The 24539-nt window shown below is 36.3% G+C and overlaps 1 protein-coding gene across 1 annotated transcript in view; it reads left to right on the top strand.

Moving 5' to 3' along the window:
• The window catches only part of IARS2 (isoleucyl-tRNA synthetase 2, mitochondrial), a 64223-nt gene that overhangs the window by 20429 nt on the left and 19255 nt on the right, over positions 1-24539 (top strand). The window contains exons 4-13 of the mRNA XM_078441297.2: positions 966-1114; positions 1197-1246; positions 1328-1437; positions 1756-1846; positions 2411-2526; positions 6443-6612; positions 10018-10108; positions 11367-11518; positions 13879-14039; positions 23605-23707. Of these exons, the coding sequence (XP_078297423.2) occupies positions 966-1114; positions 1197-1246; positions 1328-1437; positions 1756-1846; positions 2411-2526; positions 6443-6612; positions 10018-10108; positions 11367-11518; positions 13879-14039; positions 23605-23707 (1193 nt within the window). The remainder of the gene's footprint in view (positions 1-965; positions 1115-1196; positions 1247-1327; positions 1438-1755; positions 1847-2410; positions 2527-6442; positions 6613-10017; positions 10109-11366; positions 11519-13878; positions 14040-23604; positions 23708-24539) is intronic.

The raw sequence follows: 24539 nt of genomic DNA on the forward strand, positions 1-24539 counted from the left end.
TTGGTTTTGGTTTTTTTGGTTATAATGGTATCTATTAGAAACCAGTTTTTGTTACAGAAAATTCAGATCTCATTTAAATGACTTTTGTGAGAACTTACGTTCAGAGACTGAGGAAAGGTTTCTGAGCATTTCCACGTACATTTTCCAATTTTTTGATGTTCATATTTTGTGAAATTATTGTGGTCAGTGTTTTTATTTACTTTCCTAGCTGGAGTTTGTTGACCTATTTCAGGTGCTAGACTAAAAGTCAGTTCTAAAATGCATATATATTTTTTAAATTAATCTCTTATTTGATCCGTTAGTAGCTGGGTGAGGGAGGAATCTTCTGTTCTTAAATTATCATGTATTTAGATATGATTGTGAAGATTTTTGACATCACTGTGAAACATCTTCGTGTTAATGGCCTAAACTAGATGTACTGATTACTTTTTCTGTGTATAATGAAATAAAAATTACTCTTACCTTTTCCCAAATTAAGAAATACGAAAAATAATTTTTCCAGTTTATTTTTTCTAAATGTAAAGTTCATTGTATAAAGTCTGAAGAATAGTTTTGAAATTCTAATTAATTCTAGAATTTGTTTTAGTTATCTTCTAGACACCTTTAACTTTCAAAATAATTTCCCTATTATATACATTTTGTACTGTATACTATGTACAATACCTGCTTTTAGAGACCTACATACTAAACCATCTTTAAGAGTTTGAATTTATTGGGGCTCCTGGGTGGCTCAGTTGGTTGAGCATCCAACTCTTGGTTCTGGCTCAGGTCATGATCTCACGGTCGTGAGTTTGAACCCCATATCATGCTTTGTACTGGAAGCCCTTCCCTGGCTTGTTCACTCGCTCACTCGCTCGCTCTCTCTCTCTCAAAAAAAATAAACATTAAAAAAAAAGAGTTTGAATTTATTGGTTTTCAGATGCTTTTTTTTTTTTTTTTTTGTCTTTCTTAAATTTGTTTTTTAGCTAGATCATTTGCTGAAGCAGCAATTGAGAAACAGAGATCAGCATTTATTCGTTGGGGAATAATGGCAGATTGGAATAATTGCTACTATACATTTGATGGAAAATATGAGGCCAAACAGTTGAGACTTTTCTACCAAATGTATGAGAAGGTAATGAAGTATTTTTTTTCTTTGAGTATGTTAAATAATGTGTTACAAAATTCCAGCTTTCATATGTATTTGTCTTTCATAGGGCTTGATTTATCGATCTTACAAACCTGTGTTTTGGTCTCCTTCATCAAGGTATGTATGTGTTTTTGGTAGTGAAAGTGGAGAATTTTGTGAGGCCTTCAAATATTTATATGTAATATTCTTAAACCTTAGGACTGCATTGGCTGAAGCAGAACTTGAGTATAATCCTGAACATGTCAGTCGCTCAATATATGTAAAATTCCCTCTCTTGAAACCTTCTCCCAAGTTGGTATCTCTCATAGGTAAGATTTATTCATTGCTTGAAATTTATTCAAGTTACAGAATTGTAACATTTGGTAGCATATTTAAAATTTTATTTTCACAGGGGTGCCTGGGTGGCTCGGTCGGTAGAGCGTCCAACTTCAGCTCGGGTCATGATCTCACAGTTTGTGAGTTCAAGCGTCAGAGCCCCGCGTCAGGCTCTGTGCTGACAGTTCAGAGCCTGGAGCCTGCTTTGGATTCTGTGTCTCCCTCTCTCTCTGCCCCTTCCCCGCTCATGTTCTGTTTCTCTCAAAAATGAATAAACATTAAAAAAAAAAATTAAAATTTTGTTTTCACAGATGGTTCATCTCCTGTTAGTTTTTTAGTCTGGACTACCCAGCCTTGGACAATTCCTGCCAATCAAGCTGTTTGTTATATGCCAGACTCAAAGTAAGTTTATTTCTATATTTTTTGTTCTATCCACAAATAGGAGCAGTTTCATCATTAGCATTATTTTGGATTTATTTTATCATTGTTCTCTTAAAATTCGGTGAATTATAACATAGTTATTATGTTCATATAGGTTTTTTTTTTTTTTAACCTTTATTTATTTTTGAGACAGAGAGAGACAGAGCATGAATGGGGGAGGGTCAGAGAGAGAGGGAGACACAGAATCTGAAGCAGGCTTCAGGCTCTGAGCTGTCAGCACAGAGCCCGACGCGGGGCTCGAACTCACGGACCGTGAGATCATGACCTGAGCCGAAGTCGGACGCTTAACCGACCAAGCCACCCAGGCGCCCCTGTTCATATAGGTTTTATTAAGCTTTAGATGATTCCATTTAAGACCTCACATGTGGCTTTTTTGGAAAACAAATGTAAGGGATGAAGTTCTTTGAAAGTAGTGCTTTTTTTTTTATTTTGAAGTTAGTTTTCCTAAAATGATGTAAAACATTTAAAATAGCTGTGGCTTTTCTTTTTCATTATTAGTAATTTTCTCCTAAAATTTTATTTTAGGTATGCTGTTGTGAAATGTTCCAAATCTGGGGACCTGTACATACTTGCTGCAGATAAAGTAACATCCATTGCTTCTGTTTTGGAAACAACACTTGAAGTTATTTCAACATTTTCAGGTGAAGATTTATAGATACTCTGACCATCACAGTCATCAGAGTATCCATTTGATTTGAGTTTAGTGTTTGGCTGAACATTTCTCATTTTAAATTGAAACAGATATGGCCTCTGTTTTTGTAGAATATATTTCACATTGATTACACTGAAGGAAAATATATATTAAATGTGATAAGAGTCTAGAAAATATGAACATTAACAAAAACACTAACAGTATATCTGGCAAATACCTAAAGAAAAATTAGATAAATGTCCTTTGTACAATGTAGAATGTACAAGTATCCTTTTAAAATTTTATTCAAAGGATGCCTCCTGGCTCAGTCAGTAGAGCATGTGACTCTTGATCTCAGGGTCATGAGTTCAAGCCCCACATTGGGCATGGAGCCTACTTACAATAAAAATTTCTTAAAAATTAAAAACAAAAAAATAAAATTTTACTCAAAATTGAGTCACCAAAAATTCTTGTTATCTGATTTAATCAGAGACACAGGGAAGGAATTAAATATGTTTATTTTTTGGTATATGATTTTAATGAGGAAATTTAATAAATTCAGAAAATTATTCCTGAGATTGTTCTTCTGTCAAAAGAATCCTTAGTAAGCTGTAATTTGTAACTTCTGAAGTATTGATTGATTTTGAAATATAATTACTAAAATCTAGGGAAGTCCATTTATTTATTTTAATTTATTTTAATGTTTGTTTATTTTTGAGAGAGAGAGAGACAGAGCGTGAGCAGGGGAGGCACAGAGAAAAAGGGAGACACAGAATCCAAAGCAGGCTCCTGAAAGCTCAGAGCCCAATGCAGGGCTTGAACTCACGAACTGTGAGATCCTGACCTGAGCCGAAGTTGGACACTTAATCAACTGAGCCACCCAGGGCACCCCAAAATCTAGGGAAGTTTAAAATTACCTTTTATCTTTAGGGATGATACATCTTTGCGTTCCTTGAATTTCTTACTTAAAGAGAAAAATCACATGAGTAGGATGAGTAGAGATACCCCGAAATGGAAAGATTGCCTAGTCAAATAAAGAAGCCCTCTAAATGCATCATTTTAGACGAGATTGGGCGTGTTCAGGGTGGTATGGCCACAGACCTAAATGTATCATTTTAGGTGCAGGCCAATTAGAAGTTGAAGCGGTCTTAACAAAAATAAGAGGGTTTTATGTCAAAAGCAGGAAAGAAGCTACAAAATGTTTGGTATTTAATACCATTTGGTCCTTGTTGGTGCCGTAAGTTAGAGGATCCAGCATATTCTTTACCCCATAACCCTCTCCTATCCCTTTTTTAAGCACAGAAGGTAGTACAGATTTCACTGAAAAGTTAGATGTTGTTGCAGAAGCTGAATGGCATTCCCATGAGGTGTTTGAAGGTACTCAGGTTAGATTGGATAATTGTTTCAAATTATTACATCAGAAAATTATTGGGTTGCCGTTTTGAGCCACCACATTTTAGAGGAGTAGGTACACTTCTCATCTGCGGCAAGTAAACTGATGACGGATAGCTTATTAACTTATTAAAGTGGGAGGAATGTTGAACAGCTAAAATGTAATAACTTGTGTAGGATAGCTTGTCTTTACAGAAAAATATAAATTGTTCCTTATTGACCAAAGATCTTTGTTGGGAGGGGAGAGAGAATATTGACTGGCAGATACACTAAGGATGGAGATAAAGGAAGGTTAATGGGTGAAATTTACTTGGCCTAAACCTTTCATTTCCATCCTAAAAATGCTTGACAAGTACAACGTAGGGCCACAGGGACTTGTCTTACTTGCAAATCTAACTTAAAGAAAGGAATCAAAGTGAAAAAATCAATATTAACAATTCTCTTCATTGACAGCATTATGAATTATCTTGGAAAACATGTATCCTGAAGTATTCAAGTTTTTCCTAGTAATTTAAGTATTTTCTAGCAATAAAATGCCAAGTCATCCAAGTCCAACAGTGAGGAGAACTTGTGATTTATTTTCAGAAAAGGGAGTTCATTGCCATCAGTTATAAGGGAATGTTAATTTTTCTCAAGCCTTTTTATTCGTATACTGTTATAATCAAAATGAAATCAGCAACAGGGCTATCTATGAAATGTTAAAGTTAAAAGATTTGTATTCTTTTGGTGATATTGAATCGGTTACGTCTTATTCCTCTACAACCAGAAAGGAAGGATCATAAAAGTGGAGACATTGCTCTGTGAGGACAGATTTTTTTTTTAAGTTAATATTATTTAGTTTAGAAAGATGAAGGATGATTTGTGGGGAAGATCTTAGGAGTAAGGGGACCATGGAAATTTCTTTAATTATTGAAGAGTAGATAGACTTAACAGACTTACCTAGTACATCTTGGTAAATACATAAGTAGAACCAGGTAATCTTTTTAAAGTTCGGAGACTTATTTATTTCTGTTGTCTTTAGAGCATATGAAAGATTAATTTATAGAATCCAACTCAAGAAGCAGTGAAGGTGAGAAACATTACTGATAGTGTGGAAAAATTGATGGTGGATCAATGTATTATTAAAAGGGCTGGGGTTATACAGAATGTTAGAGTCATACTTGCTTTGGAAGTTGGATTCAATCATTTATTAGCCATGTAACACGAGGCATATTGCCTACATTTTCTTGTTTTCTGATTTATAAATTGCAGATAATATTAGGTGTTTGGTAGTATTATGAAGATGAAGTAAGAATTTATGTTGAACCCAGTACATGGTAGGTACCTACTGACTGTTAGGTATTATTTATCATCTCTTACCTTTTTAGGGTAACATTATGAAAAGCAACAACAGTTAATTCCCATAGAGATAGTGTTAGAACCTGTTGGTCATTGATCTGTTCTAATTTCTTTGTCCTTATATTCCAAAAGGTGCATAGCTGTACATAAGTTAGAGAAATCTTGGGCTCATTTGTGTTGTCTGTTATAATAATTGCTAATATTTTATTTTTATTTTTATTTATTTTTAATTTTTTTAATGTTTATTTATTTTTGAGAGAGAGACAGAGCATGAATGGGGGAGAGTCAGAGAGAGAGGGAGACACAGAATCTGAAGCAGGCTCCAGGCTCTGAGCTGTCAGCACAGAGCCCGACGCGGGGGCTCAAACTCACGGACCGTGAGATCATGACCGGAGCCGAAGTCGGACGCTTAACCGACTGAGCCACCCAGGCGCCCCAATATTTTAAATCATTTACTGTGTGGCAGTTATTGTGCTAAGTGCCCCAAATACTTAAAATGTATTACCTCAATTTATCCTCATGGCAACCCTCTGAGATGGGAACTGTAATTTTCTACATACTATAGGTTCCTAAAGGTCACAGTGCAAGTAAAAAGGGAAGCCAAGTTTGAGGCCAGTCTTGTTCCAGATCCTGCACTTTTCTTTTTTTTTTCTTTTAATTTGTTTTAATGTTTATTTTTCTTGAGAGAGAGAAAGAGAGAGGGAGAAATTGAGCATGAGCAGGGGAGGGGCAGACAGAGAGGGAGACACAGAATCTGAAGCAGGCTCCAGACTCTGAGCCGTCAACATAGAGCCCGATGTGGGGCTCGAACTCATGGACCGTGAGATTATGACCCGAGCCAAAGTCAAAAGCCTAACTGACTTAGCCACGCAGGCACCCCTCTTTTATTTTTTTTAATTGAAGTTTATTTATTTATTTTGAAAGAGAGGGAGAATGAGCAGGGGAGGGGCAGCGAGAGGAGAGAGAATTCCAAGCAGGCTTTGTGCTCCACGCTGAGTACAACATGGGGCTCATTCTCAACGATGGTGAGATCATATCCTGAGCCAAAAATCAAGAATCGGACACTGAATTGACTGAGCCACCCAGGTGCCAGGAAGATCCTGCACTTTTCACTTGCTACTCTCTTGCTACTCTTAAAGAGGTAGAAACATTGTTACATAAGATAATTCTTAATTATGGGTTTTTTTTCCCCACAGGTGTAGATTTGGAAAATGGTACTTGTACTCATCCTTTAATTCCTGGTAAAGCCTCTCCTCTTTTACCTGCAAATCATGTGACCATGACAAAAGGAACAGGGTTGGTTCACACAGCCCCAGCCCATGGTATGGAAGATTACAGTGTAGCTTCTCAACACAACCTGTCCACGGTACTTTTCCTCTTTTCTTTCAATTGTTGCTTTTGTAGAATTAAAGTGATAAAGCCTAATTAACATCTTTATGTTTTGGTGATAAGCAATCATTTTTGTCACAATTAAGTTGTGAAATGCTCGGGTTTGTTCAGTACCCCAATGCCTCGTTAATTCATACTAATTGAGAAAGGTTTTGGAGAATTAACACAAAATCAGCACAGAATTAGAATTGAAAAATACGTATTAAATGGGGAGAATTTTTTCTCTTTCTGTTTGAAAGAGCAGTTTGTTTTTAAACAGTCCTCTTTAAATTTATGTTATACATGTCAGTTACTTAGGGAGTTTTTTCCTTTAGTTAAAAGTGAGTCCCAAAGTCAGCACAATATATGTACATTACAATTGATCTGGACATTAATAGAGACCAAGTTAAAGGTATTTTTAGTATATTTAACTTTTTAAAAAATTATTTTATTTTTCATCATCAAAAGTGTACTCTTTAATCCCCACCCCTATTTCCTCCATCCCCTCCTCCCCCCTCCCCTCTGGTAACCATCAGTTTGTTCTCAGTAGTTAAGAGTCTGTTTCTTGGTGTCTCTCTCTCTCTTTTTGCCTTTTGTTTGTTTCTTAGATTCCACATATGAGTGAGATCATATGGTATTTGTCTTTTTTGACTGACTTATTTTGCTTACCATTATACTCTAGATACATCCGTGTTGTTATAAATGGCAAGATTTCATTCTTTTTTATGGCTGAATAATATTCCAGTGTGTGTGTGTGTGTGTGTGTGTGTGTGTGTACTGAGCCACCCAGGCGCTCCTGAATTCGTGTTTTTTTTTAATGTTTTTGGGTAAATACTCAGTAGTGTGATTACCAGATTATAGGGTAGTTCTGTTTTTAACATTTTGAGGAAACTCCATACTGTTTCCACAGTGGCTGCACAGGTTTGCATTTCTACTAACAATGCACGAGGGTTCCTTTTTCTCCATGTCTTTGCCAACACTTGTTGTTTCTTGTGTTTTGATTTTAGCCATTCTGATAGTTGTGCAGTGATACCTCTTTGTAGTTTTGATTTGCATTTCCCTGATGATGAGTGATGTTGAGCATCTTTTCATGTCTTTTGCCCATCTGGATGTCTTCTTTGGAGAAATGTCTGTTCATGTCTTCTGCCCATTTTTAATTGGATTATTTTTGCGGTGTTGAGTTTTATAAGTTCTTCATATATTTTGGATACTAACCCTTTATCAGATATGTCATTTACAAGTGTCTTATCCCATTTAGTATTTTGCCATTTAGTTTTTTTGGTTGTTTCCTTCTCTGTGAAGAAACTTTTTATTTTGGTGTAGTCCCCATAGTTTATTTTTGCTTTTGTTTCCCTTGCCTCAAGAGACCTCTCTAGAAAAAAGTTGCTGCAGTCGATGTCAGAGAGGTTACTGCCTATGTTCTCTTCAAAGATTTTTATGATTTCAGGTCTTACATTTAGGTCTTTAATCAATTTTGAGTTTGTTTTTGTGTATGGTGGAAGAAAGTGGTCCAGTTTCATAATTTTGCATGTAACTGTCCAACTGGAAAAATTCGTTGAAGAGACTTTTTCCCATGGTATATTCATTCCTCCTTTGTCGAAGATTAATTAACTATATAATTGTCAGTTTACTTCTGGGTTTTCTGTTCTATTCCATTCATCTATGTGTCTATTTTTATGCCAGTACCATACGATTACTATCACTTTGTAACATAACTTGAAATCTGGAATTGTGATACCTCCAGTTTTGTTTTTCTTTTTAAAAATTTTTCTAATGTTTATTTTTAAGAGAGAGGGAGAGAGACAGAGACATTAGAGGGAGCATTAGAGGGGGAGGGGCAGAGAGAGGGAGACACAGAATCCGAAGCAGGCTCTAGGCTCCGAGCTATCAGCACAGAGCCCGATGCAGTGCTTGAACTTATGAACCATGAGATCATGACCTGAGCCAAAGTTGGATGCTTAACCGACTAAGCCACCCAGGCGCTCCTGTTTTTCTTTTTTAAGATTGCATTGGCTATTAGAGGTCTTAGGTGTAGTTCCACACAAATTTTAATATTTTTTGTTCTGTGAAAAATGCTGTTGGTATTTTGATAGAGATTGCATTAAATCTGTAGATTGTTTTGGGGAGTATAGACATTTTAACAATATTTGTTCTTCCAACCCATGAACATAGAATGTCTTTCCATTTCTTGGCATCATCTTGAATTTCTTTCATCACTGTTTTACAGTTTTTAGAGGACAGGTCTTTCACTTATGGTTAAGTGTATTCCTAGATAATTTATTATTTTTAGTACAATTTTAAATGGGATTGGTTTCTTAATTTCACTTTCTGCTGCTTCATCATTAGTGTATAGGAATGCAACAGATTTCTGTACATTGATTTTGTATCCTGTGACTTTACTGCATTCATGTACCAGCTCTAGCAGTTTTTGGGTGGAGTCTTTAAGGTTTTATATATATAGTATCATGTCATCTGCAAATAATGGGAGTGTTATTTCTTTCTTAGCAATTTGGATGCCTTTTCTTTATGTTGTCTAATTGCTATGGTTAGGACTTCCAGTACTATGTTGAATAAAAGTGGTGGGAGTGGACTTCCTTGTCTTGTTCCTGACCTTAGGAGAAAAGCTCTCAGTTGTTCCCCATTGAGTACATTGTTGGCTGTGAGTTTTTCATACACAGGCTTTATTATGTTAAGGTATGTTTTCTTTACTACTTTACAGAGGGTTTTTATCGTGAATGGATGTTGTACTTTGTCAGATGCTTTTTCTGCATCTGTTGAAATGATCATAATGGTTTTTATCCTTTCTCTTATTGATGTGACACCATGTTGGTTGTTTTGTGAATCTTGAACCACACTTGCATACAGAAATAAATCTCAAATGATTACGGTGTGTGATTTTTTAAAAATGTATTATTAGATTCAGTTTGCTAATATTTTGTTGAGGATTTTACTTTTTTTTTTTAATTAAACTTCAGGTATTTGTTTTAATAAGACATTGTGCCTTTTGGGGTGCCAGAGTGGTACAGTCTGTTAAGCGTCTGATTCTTCATCCTGGCTCAGGTCATGATCTCACAGTTGTGAGATCAAGGCCCTGCGTCAGACTCTGCGTCAGACTTTTCCGCTGCGTGGAGCCTGCTTAAGATTCTCTGTCTCGCTCTCCCTCTGCTCCTCCCCTGCTTGTGTGCTTGTGCGCTTGTGCGCGCCCTGTGTCTCAAAAACAAAAAAGACATTTGCCTTTTGTGGTTTAAATGTGTAAATCCACAAATTTCTATTAACTAAGAAGCATCCAGATTTTCAATGCAGTGAAAGACTGTACTGATATGTTTTATATAGATTGTTTTGCCGGGTATTATCATAAGATAAAACATCTTGGTACTTTGTTGTTGAAAATAACCCTTTGTAGGATTGTTTAGTGGATGAAGATGGAGTTTTCACAGAAGTTGCAGGTCCTGAACTTGAAAACAAGGCTGTCCTTGAAGAGGGCACAGATGTGGGTGAGTATTGTATGTGTTATTATGATAAATAGATATTTTCTGAAAAGCAGCCAGCAGTAAGCTTTGCTGGCTCTTCTCCCATCTTACACTCTCATTAGAAACAAAAATCTGAAATTGTATTTTATTTTACTGCATGGTTTAAAATGGAAGTTGGGACTTGTTCATCTTTTGCTTTAAAATTGTTCTGTTTAAGCAAAGCAGGGCAGTCAACAGGGAGTGGTGTTATTTTATGGCTATGGCTGTATTAGTTTTGTGGAGAAATAAAATCAAGCTTGAGGCTAGGTGCTGACCGTGTATCAGACACTACTGTTTTTCTAACCCTCTTGTAAATCACTGATCCCCTGTGCAGCGCTGTTTATGTACTATGATCTTCGGGGTCCTCCAGCCTTGACTTGTCTTTTTGACTTTTTATAGTTATAGACCCAAGGACCAGGTACTGTTAAGACCTTTCTTCGCCCACACTAAGACTAAGGCTAATTAAACATGGTGTATTACTTTCCTAGAACTACTGTAACAAATTACCATAAATCTACCAGCTTAAAACAACAGAAATTTATTCTCACAGTTCCGGAGGCTAGAAGTCTGAAATCAGTGGTTTAGCAGGGCCTTGCTCCCTCTGAATGCTCTATGGAAGAATCCCTCCTTGTTTCTTCCTAGCTTCTGGTGGTTTCTGGTTATCCTTAGCTTTCCTTGGTATCACTCTAATCTTTGCCTCCGTTGTCACAAGTCCTTTGCTCTTGTGTGTCTCTATCCTCCCCTCTTATTAGGACACTAGTCATTGGATTCAGGGCCTACTCTAATCCAATGTGACCTCATCTTAACTTGATTACATCTGCAAAGACCCTATTTCCAAATATGGTCATATTCACAAGTACTAAGGGTTAGGATGTGAACATATCATTTGGGGGGATAAATTCAACCCACTGTAGCTGGTTTCTTTTGGATTCTTTGGAGACCATTTTAAGATTCATGGTATGAAAGATTATGGCTATGAGTTTCAAACGTAGAATTTTAGATATATCCTATTTATCTTTCCTTTGGAATGAAGAGCCATGGGAATGGCTTAATTTAGAGTCTACTTAAGGTTTTGTAGTCCCTGCTTTTTTTTGCCAAGAGATTCCCAGATTATGCCTCTGTAGCTACTCTTACCAACTGGTACCTACTGGTTCAGATTAGTACTCCCTGGGAATTACAGAACTATTAGGATTTTCATAGTACTTTTTAATTCTAATGTAAATTGTTATTGATTTTTTAAAAGTTATAAAGATGCTTCAGGCTTCAAAACATTTGTTGAAAGAGGAGAAATTGGTACACAGCTATCCCTATGACTGGAGGACTAAGAAACCAGTGGTTATTCGTGCCAGCAAGCAGTGGTTTGTAAATATCACGGATATCAAGGCTACAGCCAAGGTATATGAGACATCCTGTTGTGAGCATTGGGTTTTAATTCCTTCAATATGAAAGGATTGCATGGGAGGTTGAAGTAGGATTTGGGGAATAGAAGGGATTGCTGCTATTATGATTTGGTGATGTGATTTGGTTTCATAAAATTATAGTTTTAGATTTAGAAGCATCTTGGATTTCCATTCCTTCATTATACACGTGTGGCTTAAAGAGGTTAAGTGACACGCCCAAATTTCCTGCCCAGTATAGTGAAAGTAATATAGAGTTAGGACAGATGTGAGTTCAGGAGGTGGTTAGCCTCTCAGAACCTCAGTTTCCTCATCTATATAAAGTTGATAATAATGCCTACCTCGTGGGGTAAGTGAATGAGGGTTCCAGACCAGTGTCTGGCACATAGTAGACATTTCAGTAAAACTCTTTAAAAACGCTTTGCTTCTGGGGCACCTGGGTGGCGCAGTCGGTTAAGCGTCCGACTTCAGCCAGGTCACGATCTCACGGTCCGTGAGTTCGAGCCCCGCGTCGGGCTCTGGGCTGATGGCTCGGAGCCTGGAGCCTGTTTCCGATTCTGTGTCTCCCTCTCTCTCTGTCCCTTCCCCGTTCATGCTCTGTCTCTCTCTGTCCCAAAAATAAAATAAACGTTGAAAAGAAAAAATTAAAAAAAAAAAAAAAAAAAAAAAAAAAAAAAACGCTTTGCTTCCTTAAGATTGAAATTGCAGTCCATTCAAAAAATTGTTGCTTTGACTTAACAAATACTTTAAAATGGGTATTCTAAATATTAATATATATTTGAGCTCCTTCATTCACCACATAGTATATGTATCTGTGTGTGTGTGTGTGTGTGTGTGTGTGTGTGTGTGTGTGTGTTGTAAACAACTTAATTCTGTTGAATGAAAGAGCTCAAATATATATTTGTTAGCCAGGCTGATAATGAAGACACTTTATGTTACTGCTTTCATCTTAACATATAACTATAATCAGTTGGTTTATTTGTTGACTTGGCAGTTTGAAGCCCTTGCCAAAGCCGGGCAAGCAGTTTACATTTTCTGTGTTTGTGTAGAGTGGACAACTATCGTAGGGACTGTTTTATTGTTTGCATTCCTGTGAAGCCTGTTTTCCTTTGTTGTAAATGTTAAGTTTTGTAACTTCAGCTCTGCACAGATTTTTGATTGAAGAACATCTAAGTCTGATGCAGAATGCTGGAGCCTAGTGTTTTGTTTTGTTTTGTTTCGTTTTGGTTTTGATTCCTTCAGAGACAATTTTCAGTTTCTCATTGCAGTAATAGAATAATGTACTGCATGTTTCTCCTACCCAAATTCAACATTAATCACCTTCTGGCCAATTTTATTTTGTCTGCACCCCTCCTACCACCTTCCTTTCACTCTCCACCCATTGGATTATTGTGAAGCAAATTTCAGGCCTTATGTCTTCATAAAGATGTCAGTTTGTATACCTGAAAGATAAAGACTATTTAAACATAATTGAACTGCCATTGTTACCATCTTATAAAAGTAATAGTTATTGCTTAACAAAATCAAATATCCAGTCTGTATTCATATTTCTGGCATTTTCAAACCAAGGATGAATCAAATTGAATCGCATATGTTGCCATTCTTCCAGTAGGTTTTGAGGGAGGGGATTTCTTGTAGTTGAGGTTAAGTGAGGAAAATATTTAAATCGCTCTGCAAGCAGAAAAATGCTCAATTAATGGCTCGATTCTTAAAAATGAAATTGACATATTTGTCCTTTCTTGAGATTAGTACCAAACATTTTTCTTATATAACTCATCTTTTGGTAACTGACAAATGAAATGAAATACAAAACAACTTTTTGGGGGGCTGAAGGTAGAGGAAGTTCTTGCGAAGAGAGCAAATAAATAGAAAGTGACTGTGATTTTCAGAGTGTTCTCTGTGTTGTAAACCATAGTATGTGAAATTAGGTTATATTGCAGCCCTTGTTTATCAGCCTAAAACAGCAGCTTATTTTTTAAGTAAGTACTTAAAAATTATTGTTGCAGTCATGTTTGAATGTATTTTAACTGTGGTTTAACTAAGTGTAATACTTCTACTAACCCTAGTATTACCAGTTTTGATCTGGGGTGTTTGGAAATCAGTAGAAAATCTCTTGTCCCGTCCTCTAAAGGTGAAGTCTGTTCTCAATGTTATTTATTAGATCCTTTGTGGCCTTCTTTTAACTTTGCTTCATTTACTCTGAAATCTGTTTTTTAGTTTAATTTTTTGGGTGTGGGGAGGGAGACATGTAAATGACTATAAACATCCAAAATAAAGAGCTATGAGAATAAATAGTGGAAGTTCTGGAAAATTTGTTCTGCTTACTCTCTCTGGATGTGATTTGTGCATCAATTACAGGAATTGTTAAAAAAAGTGAAATTTATTCCTGGATCAGCACTGAATGCCATGGTTGAAACGATGGACAGACGGCCGTATTGGTGTATATCAAGGCAAAGAGTTTGGGGTGTTCCAATCCCTGTGTTTCATCACAAGACAAAAGATGAATTCTTGATCAACAGGTAGAACTCTTTCTGCATTTCTTTCAGCATTTTTTTTAAATGGAAACATTTTGTTTAAGTGTTACTTACTTTGAGAAAGAGAGAGAGAGAGAGAGAGAGAGAGAGCTAACAAGCCGGGGAGGGGCAGAGAGAGAGGGAGAGACAGAATCCCAAGCAGGCCCCGCAGTGTCGTCACAAAGCCCCGTGTGGGGCTCAGTTCCATGAACCGTGAGGTTGTGACTCAAGCCGAAATCAAGAGTCACATGCCCAACCATCCAGGCCACCCAGGTGCCCCAATTTTTCCCCGCATTTTAAAGTGAGCTGTGTTTTCTTCAAAAGTAGAAAATTAGTGGACTGTTGAGAACTGATATATGTTAAATCACATATTATAAAATAACAGTCTTCGGTGGGGGAATAAAATATGATTTCACAAAGATCCTTTCATGTGGTTGAAATTTTAACAACTACAGTTTTTCAGTATAGATACTTAGAAGCAGAGGCTCTGATAGTTTTTCTGTGGGAATCCATGGTTTCTGACTGTGTGCCTAGCATTGTGCTAGAATCCAGTGTCAGGAATCCAAAGATGAACAGCGTTCAGGAGGGGATCCAGGTATGCAGTTTTTCTTTAGGAATCAGCGTCCCTCTCTTACTTCAGGCTACTGTTTCAATAGAAGTGACATTGTACAATGATTTATAGATCCTTTAAAATTTAAGAAACTGTTACATAGTTAAATGCACAAAATTAACGTTTATTTTAGTGATGATTACCTTCCCAACTGTTTCTTCTCTTTTCTTTAAGGTTTTTTCTTTTTTTTCTTTTGAGAAGATAATACATGGACATAGTCGACAATGCAGGGTAGAAAAACTTAAACAGTGGAAAGATTTTTTTCCTAATCCACACACTAGACTCTTCTCGAGGCAGTGTATAGACTGACATTGTCCCTGCTTTTCATGAGGGAACAGTCTGGCTAGTTTATCTTCTACTAAATTAGGGAGGTTTTCGGTATTCAGTATAGCTTTTACTAACAGATGTGGACAGGGAAATAGTAATCATTCCTTTTAAGAATACATCCTAAGTTTTCCTTTTTTTTTTGAGTAATTTTTTAAAATCTATTTATTTTGAGAGAGACGGAGACAGTGCGAGTGGAGGAGAGACAGGGAGAGAGAGAGACACAGAATCCCAAGCAGGCTCTGGGCTGTCAGCATGGAGCCTGATGTGGGGCTCGAACTCACAAACTGAGATCATGACCCAAGCCAAAACCAAAAGTTGGATGCTCAGCTGACTGAGCCACTCAGGCACCACTGAGTAATTTGTTTTAATCTGGTTAATGGAAATTTTACTAAGTTATGTTTTAACATGAGTGAAAAGTTTGAGCCCATTTTGATAAATATTTTCACATTTTATCATTTGAGGATCCAGTAAGGTTTTTGAGGGCATGGAGGCCACTAAGTAATGACGGGGAGTTCGAGAGACTGTAGACGTAGAATTGCATGTTCCTACTTTGGGGTTCATCAGAATTTTTGTAAAAAGTTCCTAGTTTTCATCGTCAATGTTATCAATATTTCTTTAGGTGGTCCTTTTATGAATGCATGTGTTTCAGGGTTTTTTTTTAAATGTTGATTAAAGTGGGTTGGTTTGTTTGTTTGTTTTAATCATCGATAGCCACATATTAGGTAGTTCTTAGTGTTTTTTGTGTAGAAGTTCTTTTTCAATTTGAAATATATATTCTGTCACTGTTTCATGGGGAATCTGACACCTTATGGCAACATGGCTCAGAGAAGAACTGCAGGTTCTGCCTTGGGCAAATATCGCCATAAAACAGCTCATTTGCTTTCTTCACAGAGGATGCGCATTTGAGTAGGGCCTCGAGGATTAGGTAGGAAAGTATTTTGCAAGTGGAGGAATTAGCAGGAGCTGAGGGTGTGGAGCAGGGAAAGCATAGCACATGTATAGGAGCCATAATGGGACTGTCCGGTGTTGAGGGGGGTTTTAGAAAATTAAGTGCTGAGAGAGGTTTGTGGGGGCAAATTGTAGTGAGTTTTGAATACTAGGTTAAGCAGTTTAAATTCTTAAATAGGCATGAGGAGTGAGAGTATATTTTAGGAAGAAAAGCTAGAGGTTGGAGGCCAGGAGGTCACTGTAAGACTTCGTCAGTATTATTACAGATTGGAGCTAAGGCTCTTTGGGCTAAATAGTGTTGCCCATGTTGTTCTTATAATTGAGAGCTTGGTCAGATATAGACTGCTGATACCTTAATACCTTAAAGTTGACATAAGTTTACACAGGTATTATTTAAAATTCCACACTGTACAGTTTTCTTTTAAGGAATGTGTATAAGCCGTTGTCATTGTTCCTCGTTTTTTGGGGTTTTTTTAGTGTTTAGAGAACAAGATTTTTAGGGAATTTCCTTGAAGTGATGGAGGTGGACATATGTGTATATTAGTAAGAAGAGGAAATTAGTTTATTTGACAATAATGACAATAAAACGGTACATAGGTCGATTGGTCACTAAGCCCGGTGAAATAAATGTGAGCTTTGTCAGAAAAACACAAGCAGATTTTCATCAGGTATTATTTATTTTCTACTTACAGTCGATACATGCTTATGTTGCAGATTTTTTTCTGTGCATCTCCCATTGTGTTGCTTGCATCATATTAGTTGAATTCTGATTTTGAAGTAGAAGAGATATACAGAATATTGGCCTACAGAAATGACAGACAGACTTAGCCAAATTGTCTGTCAGTTCATAGGTCATTTTCCTGTACACCATTTCTGAGTGATGACCCAAGATTAATCTTCCTCCACTGTTGGTTCCTTGGTGTGACGTTGCACTTAATGTAAGAAGATAGATGTTAATTCTTAATTACTTACTTGTGAGTAACTTTTTTAAGACCGCGTGAAGGCTTATCTTTTTTCCTCCTTAATCAAGTCAGAATCAAGTGACCACGATTTTCTGTCTTTCTTGGATAGATCTTTCTATTGTAGTGAGTTGGTAATCATCAAAAGTAACAGCATCTCCACTGGACATTGGTACACAGTCCACATGGAGTTGCTGTTACACTTGATAACCCCAGTAAGCATACCAGAACATTCCTTCTGCTTTTCTGGACCAAAGTCTGTAAGTTCAAGTCTTAAGTATACTTGTTTCACAGAAGAAAATCTTGATTGATTCACATTGCTAATAAGGTTAGAGACTAGTAGATTTGAAACTCTGATGTTTAGCTTTGATTTGAATTAATGTTCTCATCTGCACTTCATATTCACATTTGTATTTGCTCAAGATATAATTGCGTTTCTGACCTTAACATCATTGATTTTTCTGAATCTGTAATAGAATGCCATTATAATTTAGGTAGAAATCTACTCCTAGTTAATAAAGACAAATACTTTTTAACATAATACAAAGGTAACATTTAGAAGCATTTGCTACCTAGGAAGGAAAAGAAGTTGTTAAATTTTGTTTATTTCAGGGGCGGCTGGGTGGTTCAGTCCATTGAGCTTCCGACTTCAGCTCAAGTCATGATCTCATGGTTTGTGGGTTCGCGCCCCACGTTGGGCTGTGTGCTGACAGCTCAGAGCTTGGAGCCTGCTTCAGATTCTGGGTCTCCCTCTTTCTCCCCCTCCCCTACTTGTGTTCTGTCTGTCTGTCTGTCTCTCTCTCTCAAAAATAAATAAACATTAAAAAAAAATTTTAAATTCTGTTTCAGATTATTGTATCAATTCACTATTAATACAATAATCTATGCATTTAGGAAATTTGGCCCTTGATTTCTGGAACTTATGAGAAATTTACTAGAAATAGTCAAGGAATTTACAGTTCACTTTGAGTGCTGGCTCTCCCTCCCTCTTGCTCATATAACAATGACCTTTTTGGTGAAAAAATTTTATAATCATTCAATTAAAAAATTCTCCAAAATTGTTTCCTGTCACCTATAATACATAAGTGTAGGATTAAATTAAAAATAGAATCTCCCCCCCACCCCGCTTCACATTTCACTGTGTTCTAGAATAAATTTATAAACTTAGTAAATAAATTGGAAACATTTAGCCTCTTACCTCATTCTTATTCCAGTAACTTGCAGAAGAAAAGTTGTCTTATAGGCCTTAATCTTGTTCCTTTAATAAAGACAAAGCACAGGAGACAGTGGAATGACAGCAGGTTTCTTCCTTGCTTAGTAATCCTAATGCTGCTTAATTTCTGATAATGTGCTAAATAAGCCTTCAGCACAGTTGATATCAAAGTTCAGAATGATTGGATGGTGTTTCAGTTGCTCATACAACCTAGTGGATTTTCACTGGTTGAAACCTAAGGAGGGACACGTAATACATGTGTTTAGATAAGGCCCTTGCATAAAGTACAAAGTTTTATGATGGATTTATTGCTTTATGAAATGCAGCATTAAAATGGAAGCATATATTATGTAGTGATAAGTGGTTTCACCCACTTTTATCAACAGTAATTTATACTGATCTTTAGGTTATAAGTTAACCATGTGTTTGTCTTAAGTATAGGATATTATTAACACAAGGGAAGAATTCTTAAATTTCCAAAGACAGATTTTGACTTTTCCTTGTATTTTTTCTTGAAGAATATTCACTATCACTAAGATATGTTTATTGTTTTAAAACAAATATTGTTTAAAATTGTTTTAAAAACTCATTGAAGCATAATTTCAGTTTCATTATGAGCAAATTATACTTCCAAAATATTTATCCTTAAATAAGAAGATGAACATCTCTTATATGAAGACAGGTATATAAGGGTGTCTCATATATTGATAATAAAGGAACATGGTGATAGAAAGAAATAATCTAAATTGGTTTTGGAAGACTGAGTATACAGCCATTAAAAATGCTGGCTTAGCTCTTAATGGTCGCCTGGTTCCCTCTGAATGAAAATCCAATCCGTGCAGCCCACCAAGGACATCGGACTGTTCTAGGTTTTTGCTACAGTATTCTAGTGACAATGACCACCTTTAAGCACTAGTGTAGCATTCACTTGTTTTGTTTTGTTTCCAAGTTATCCTTCCAGATTTGGTTTGAACTAATGTTAAATCTATCTTTATTTTACAATCTAGGATAGTTACCTCAAGTCTGTAGATTGCCAGTGTAGGTTTATTTTTATTGAAAATTGTGTTTTTAAAACTCTCTGCCACAGTTTTTAAGATTATTCAGAGACTCAGAGTACAAATCAAGAGAAAGTTCTTACTTTGTGGTACCAAATCCATGCACTTAAATTTTGATTTGTTTGGATTGTGAGGGTGTTGTCATTGACGTCTGTATTCTTGTTTATCATAAATTTTGTTCAGTTTTTATCCCCGAGCTCCAGAATTGTCTTTAGCGTCTTTTCCTGTTTTCAAAAATACATGTAATATAGTGTTGTAAGATCTCAAGATGGAACTGAGTTGCAGAGCATAATGCTTATTAAAGTATATTTGGTTCATGATATTTTTATATGTCATGATGTAGGGAAGCAAGTCTTGCTCTAAATACTAGTGAGATTTGCCCTATTATTGAGGCAGAGCTTCTTCTCTCCCTTTTTAAAACGTTTCATATTTCTGGGGAAACTGGGTGGCTTAGACTGTTAATCATCCAGCTTCGCTCAGGTCATGATCTCATGGCTCGTTGAGTTTGAGCCCCGCGTCAGGCTCTGTGCTGACAGCTCGGTTTCTGTGTCTCCCTCTCTCTGCCCCTTCCCTGCACACACATCGTGTGTGTGTGTGTGTGTGTGTGTGTGTGTGTGTGTGTGTGTCTCTCTCAAAAATAAAACATTAAAAAATAAATAAAATAAAATGTTTCATATTTCTTTTGAATACATTGAAAAAATTATTCTTTGGTCCAGATTCATATGCATGTGTTATGAGGGAAAATATTGGTTTATTTTTTTAAAAGTGTGTAGTTTTACTTATGACAGCTTTTTTGAAATTAGATTTTAAAAACTGACTACTACTGGATTATTTTCATTAGTGTAGATGACGTTGTGTGGTTTTTTTTCATTTTTAATAAGTATTAGGGAAACTAAAAGAAAAAATCAAACTTTCTTCCTCACTGAAGCAAGAGGCTTATGAGTTTTTTAAAAAAGTATGTTTGCAAATAAAGTGTATATAAAATGCTTCCTACACTGAAAAGTTAGATTATGTGAGCGAATTACTAATCTTTATAAGAAAATATAACAATTAAAACTATAATTTTAGACTAGAGATAGTTGACTAAACTTGGGGGGACTTTACAGTTGTCTTAATAACTTGTCTGCTCCAAAATGGGAATCTTTATTGTTTGGTATTTTTAGTTATAGTTCTAAAACCTCATTGAATTATCTATTTAGGGATATAAAAAAAGAACTTGTCGGTCACATTAGAGGTGAGTTTGGTCTCCTAAAATGGATATGCGTCATCTATAATTATAAGGTTCATATGGCCTTCTTTCTGACAGCTGTTCCAGTGTTCACAGAAACTGAAGCTCAGAAAAATAATATGATGTATTCCTATCAGTATCTAATAATTCATGGGTAGAATCCGGTCTTTGGACTTGGTGTGTGTTCTGTCAGCACACTAATCTCCTGGGACTGCCCTGTTCCCTCACTTCATCTCCAGTTGAGGGTTTCATTACACATGGGTAATAAGACTCTTTGTTGCCTTTGCTTCGCAAGGCAAGAGAATAGGAGTGTGAATTCACAGGTACAGTGGTTGTCTTTGTAGATGAGTTAGAGAAGCTGAATGGAGAAGTAAAAACAGAATCGAACCATGATTTAGGAGACAGTTTTAAGGCCTGGCATTACCGGTGTTACTTAGTTAGGCTCATGACTTAAGGAACCCCGAGGCAGGGAACAGGGTTTATCTGTCAGGAGCTACTAAATATGTTTTTCTGTGAATCCAATTAGATAGTGCTTTAGGGTCGCCTGGGTGGCTCAGTCGGTTGAGCATCCAACTTTGGCTCAGGTCATAATCACGGTTCGGGAGTTCGAGTCCTGCGTCACGCTCTGTGCTGACAGCTCAGAGCTTGGAGCCTGTTTTGGATTCTGTGTCTCCTTCTCTCTCTGCCCCTCCCCCACTCACACTCTGTGTGTGTGTGTGTGTGTGTGTGTGTGTGTGTGTGTGTGTGTGTATGTGTGTCAAAAATAAATAAACTTTTAAAAAAAGTGCGTGTAAACTGCTTTGAAAAGTACAATGTGTGGTATATACATAAATGCTTTTATTTTAATATTAATCCTAATACGCTGTACCGTATTTCCTACGTTGATATGAAACTTGAACCATTTGCTCTTAGTTTTGTGTTATTTTTTGACCTATTTATTTCTAACAATTTTGAAATGGTTTTACTGTTTTATTTTACCATTTACCTAAAATTAGCCTAATTACATTGTAAAAGTAAGGAGTCAAAATGATACTCATGTTTAGAATCATTCTTTTTTATGAAAATTTCAGAATTGGTATGAACATCATGTCTACTATAATTGGGTACGTGTAAATGTACTTTGCTAGTATCTCTTTAGAAAAATAACATTAGGTTATTTAGGTTTTCTTTAGAAAAATAACATTAGGTTATTTAGGTTTTCTTTTATAGTATGTTCATATTTTCTTAACTGTTAAAATGTTCTGTGCAAACTATATAAAAAAGTAATATGTAACTAAATATTGTCATATAACTAGGTATTGCACAAAGTTTTTATGGTCTCCTATCACAAAAGTTTATCTTTACTGTTAAAGTCCATCGAAAATGTATGACTAGAAGAAATATGGACTTGTGCCCGTTTTAACATTCTTGTTATTTGTAACTTCTTTAAAATAGATGCTGATAACATTATACTTTTTCAGTCTATCCTTCCTAGCATACCAACTTAGGTATTTGAAATTTCAATTTTTTGAGCCTATCTAAATAATTTGTAATACCCATTTGATTTTTACTTTCATAATTTTTTAATAATTTAAAATAATTTAATAATTTTTTCATACACATCTGTGAATTTTCAGACCCAAAGAGGTAGATGATTTGCCCTTGCATAGTCATGATTAATAAGAATCAGATCCAGATTAAGAAGGTAAAGCTTTTCAGGGCGTTGAGTTAAATTAAGGGGGATCGGTTCATTTGCTTCAGGACTTCTCAGGATCTTTAATATGTTAATTCACAGCATAACTTACAAAGAGGGACACAGCATCAGAGTTGCCTAAATCTGTGTGATCACAGTGGACTATTTCGTGGTATGTCTGTGTTAACTTTAGGAGTTTTCTGTGTACCCCAAAGATGGTTTGGGAAATGCTGGCCTAAGGACATTTCCCAAACAGTATTCTGAAACCTGTCCTTATGTGATCCAACCCGAGTGAGGAACGGGTCAGGAATATAAAACCTCATGACTTCAGGGCACCTGGGTGGCTCTGTGGTTAAGGTCCAAGTCTTGATTTTTGACTTCGGTCAGGATCTCACAGTTCATGCGTTTGAGTCCCGTGTTGGGCTGTGAGCTGACAGCCTGGAGCCTGGAGCCTGCTTCAGATTCTGTCTCTGTCTCTGTCTCTGTCTCTCTCTCTCTCCCCCACTTGTGTGCTCGCTCTCTTTCAAAAATAAATAAATAAACATTAAACAATTTTAAAGAATGTAAAGCTTTTCCCGTTCACTAGTCTTTCCATTTCCATTAACTCTCATGGGCCTGTAGTTAATTCTTAGTTACTAAGAATTAGTAACTAATGGAATGTGGTGGAAATGAGCATAATTCAAAAGTTAGCTTTTGTATGTGTGTCTTAATCTGTAAATATTAATACGGATTTGTATTTTGGTGATTGGTTAACATTAATTACTCTCTAAATTTACCTGACTTCACAAAATCAGTTTGAATAATAACACTTATATAATACTTGTTAGTATGTGCCAGACATTGTCCTAGGCATTTTATATATATAAGCTTAATTAATATCCTTAATAGCCATCTTGATGATATTATTATCTGCATTTTAAAAACAGATACAGAAATGTTACGTGCTGTACCCAAGGTCACATTAGGTAATAAGTGGAAGAGCCAGGAATGGAACCAAAGCTGTCTAGCTCTAAGGTCCATGCTCTTAACCATTACATGTACTCTGACCCATGGAAAGCAACTAGAGGAAGTTGTAACGTCAATAAAGCTGTGATAATACATCAAAAGTTTGTTACTGCTGTGAGAAAATGTAGTATAAATTTTCCCAAGTTTAGTTTTCAAATAATTTATAACTGTGTGTCTTCCCAAAGATATGGTCAATTTCATTTGATGTGCACTTACTGGCTTTTTACTGCATATTAGGCTCTGTGCTGCATTTTTTGTGCATCATCTTCGTTTACATAGCATTTTGAGGGAGGTATCTCGGATCGTACAGTGTAAGTTCCATTAGTGCAGGAATCTTATCTGTCTTGCCAACTGCTATATTTCCAGTTCCTAGGACAGTCTCTAAGATACTGGAGGTTCTCAATAAATATTTTTGAATAAAATATTCTGTGGATAGGGGAAAATAACTATTCTGTGTTTTTCTTTTTTTCTTTTAGCTCTTTCTTATTTTTTAAATGTTCACTGTTACTCTCTGTAGTTAATTGAACAGTTCTGCCTTTTCCCACCTAAAACAGCCAAACCACAGAGCATATTATTAAACTAGTGGAACAACATGGCAGCGATGTCTGGTGGACTCATCCCCCTGAGCAGCTTCTTCCTCAGGAAGTCTTATCTCAGGTAAATTTCTGTGTGTATTTAACAACCTTCGTGTGCATTGCATGACTTCATGAAAACACAAGGGATTCTTGAGAGTTAAAAAGTATTTATGTCATCGTGTAAAGTTGATGAGTTCATTTCACTATAAATCAGGAGCCAGTGCAGTTTGAGAGTAGACGTTTTTGCCTAGCCATAGAAGCTTGGTGTTTAATATAGCAGTGGAGTATGAGGGTTATTTGTTTACTTATTGAGGGCCAAGATTGATTTTTAGCGGGTTTAGTTGACTAAGCAGATGTAGGTGTTGACCATGAGAGAGCGGTGCCTAACTTGGTACATCAGGGTTTTGTCGGATCTGCACTGGAGTTGACTGATTCCATCACACATGAACAGAATCCAAGTTAGGAGATCATTTCAGGAAGTGAAAACACTTTATGTTAGTAAGTGTAGAATCAAGTGGCCACAATCACTTTCACATACAAATGAGGCAGTTGTACTAAATTGCAAAATACTTAGAAATGTTTGAAATTTCATTTTAAAATGTGAATTTAATGGTTGTAAGCATTTGATTCTCTTATTTTTTTTTAAGTTTATTTATTTTGAGAGAGAGTGGGGGAGGGGCAGAGAGAGTGGGAGAGAGAATTCCAAGTAGGCTCCTTGCTGTGTCCGCGTAAAGCCCAAAGCGGGGCTTAGTCTCATGAACCATGAGATCGTGACCTGAGCCAAAATCAAGAGTTGGGTACTTAACTAACTGAGCCACCCTGGTTCCCTATCCTTTTATTTTCTTAAGACTTTTTCTTTTTGCTTTTTTATTGTGTACATTGTTATCTTTGCATAATTAAAATGTTTTCACGTT

Source organism: Panthera onca, chromosome F1 (assembly GCF_046562875.1).
Source record: "Panthera onca isolate mPanOnc1 chromosome F1, mPanOnc1 haplotype 2, whole genome shotgun sequence".
Lineage (NCBI taxonomy): Eukaryota > Metazoa > Chordata > Mammalia > Carnivora > Felidae > Panthera > Panthera onca.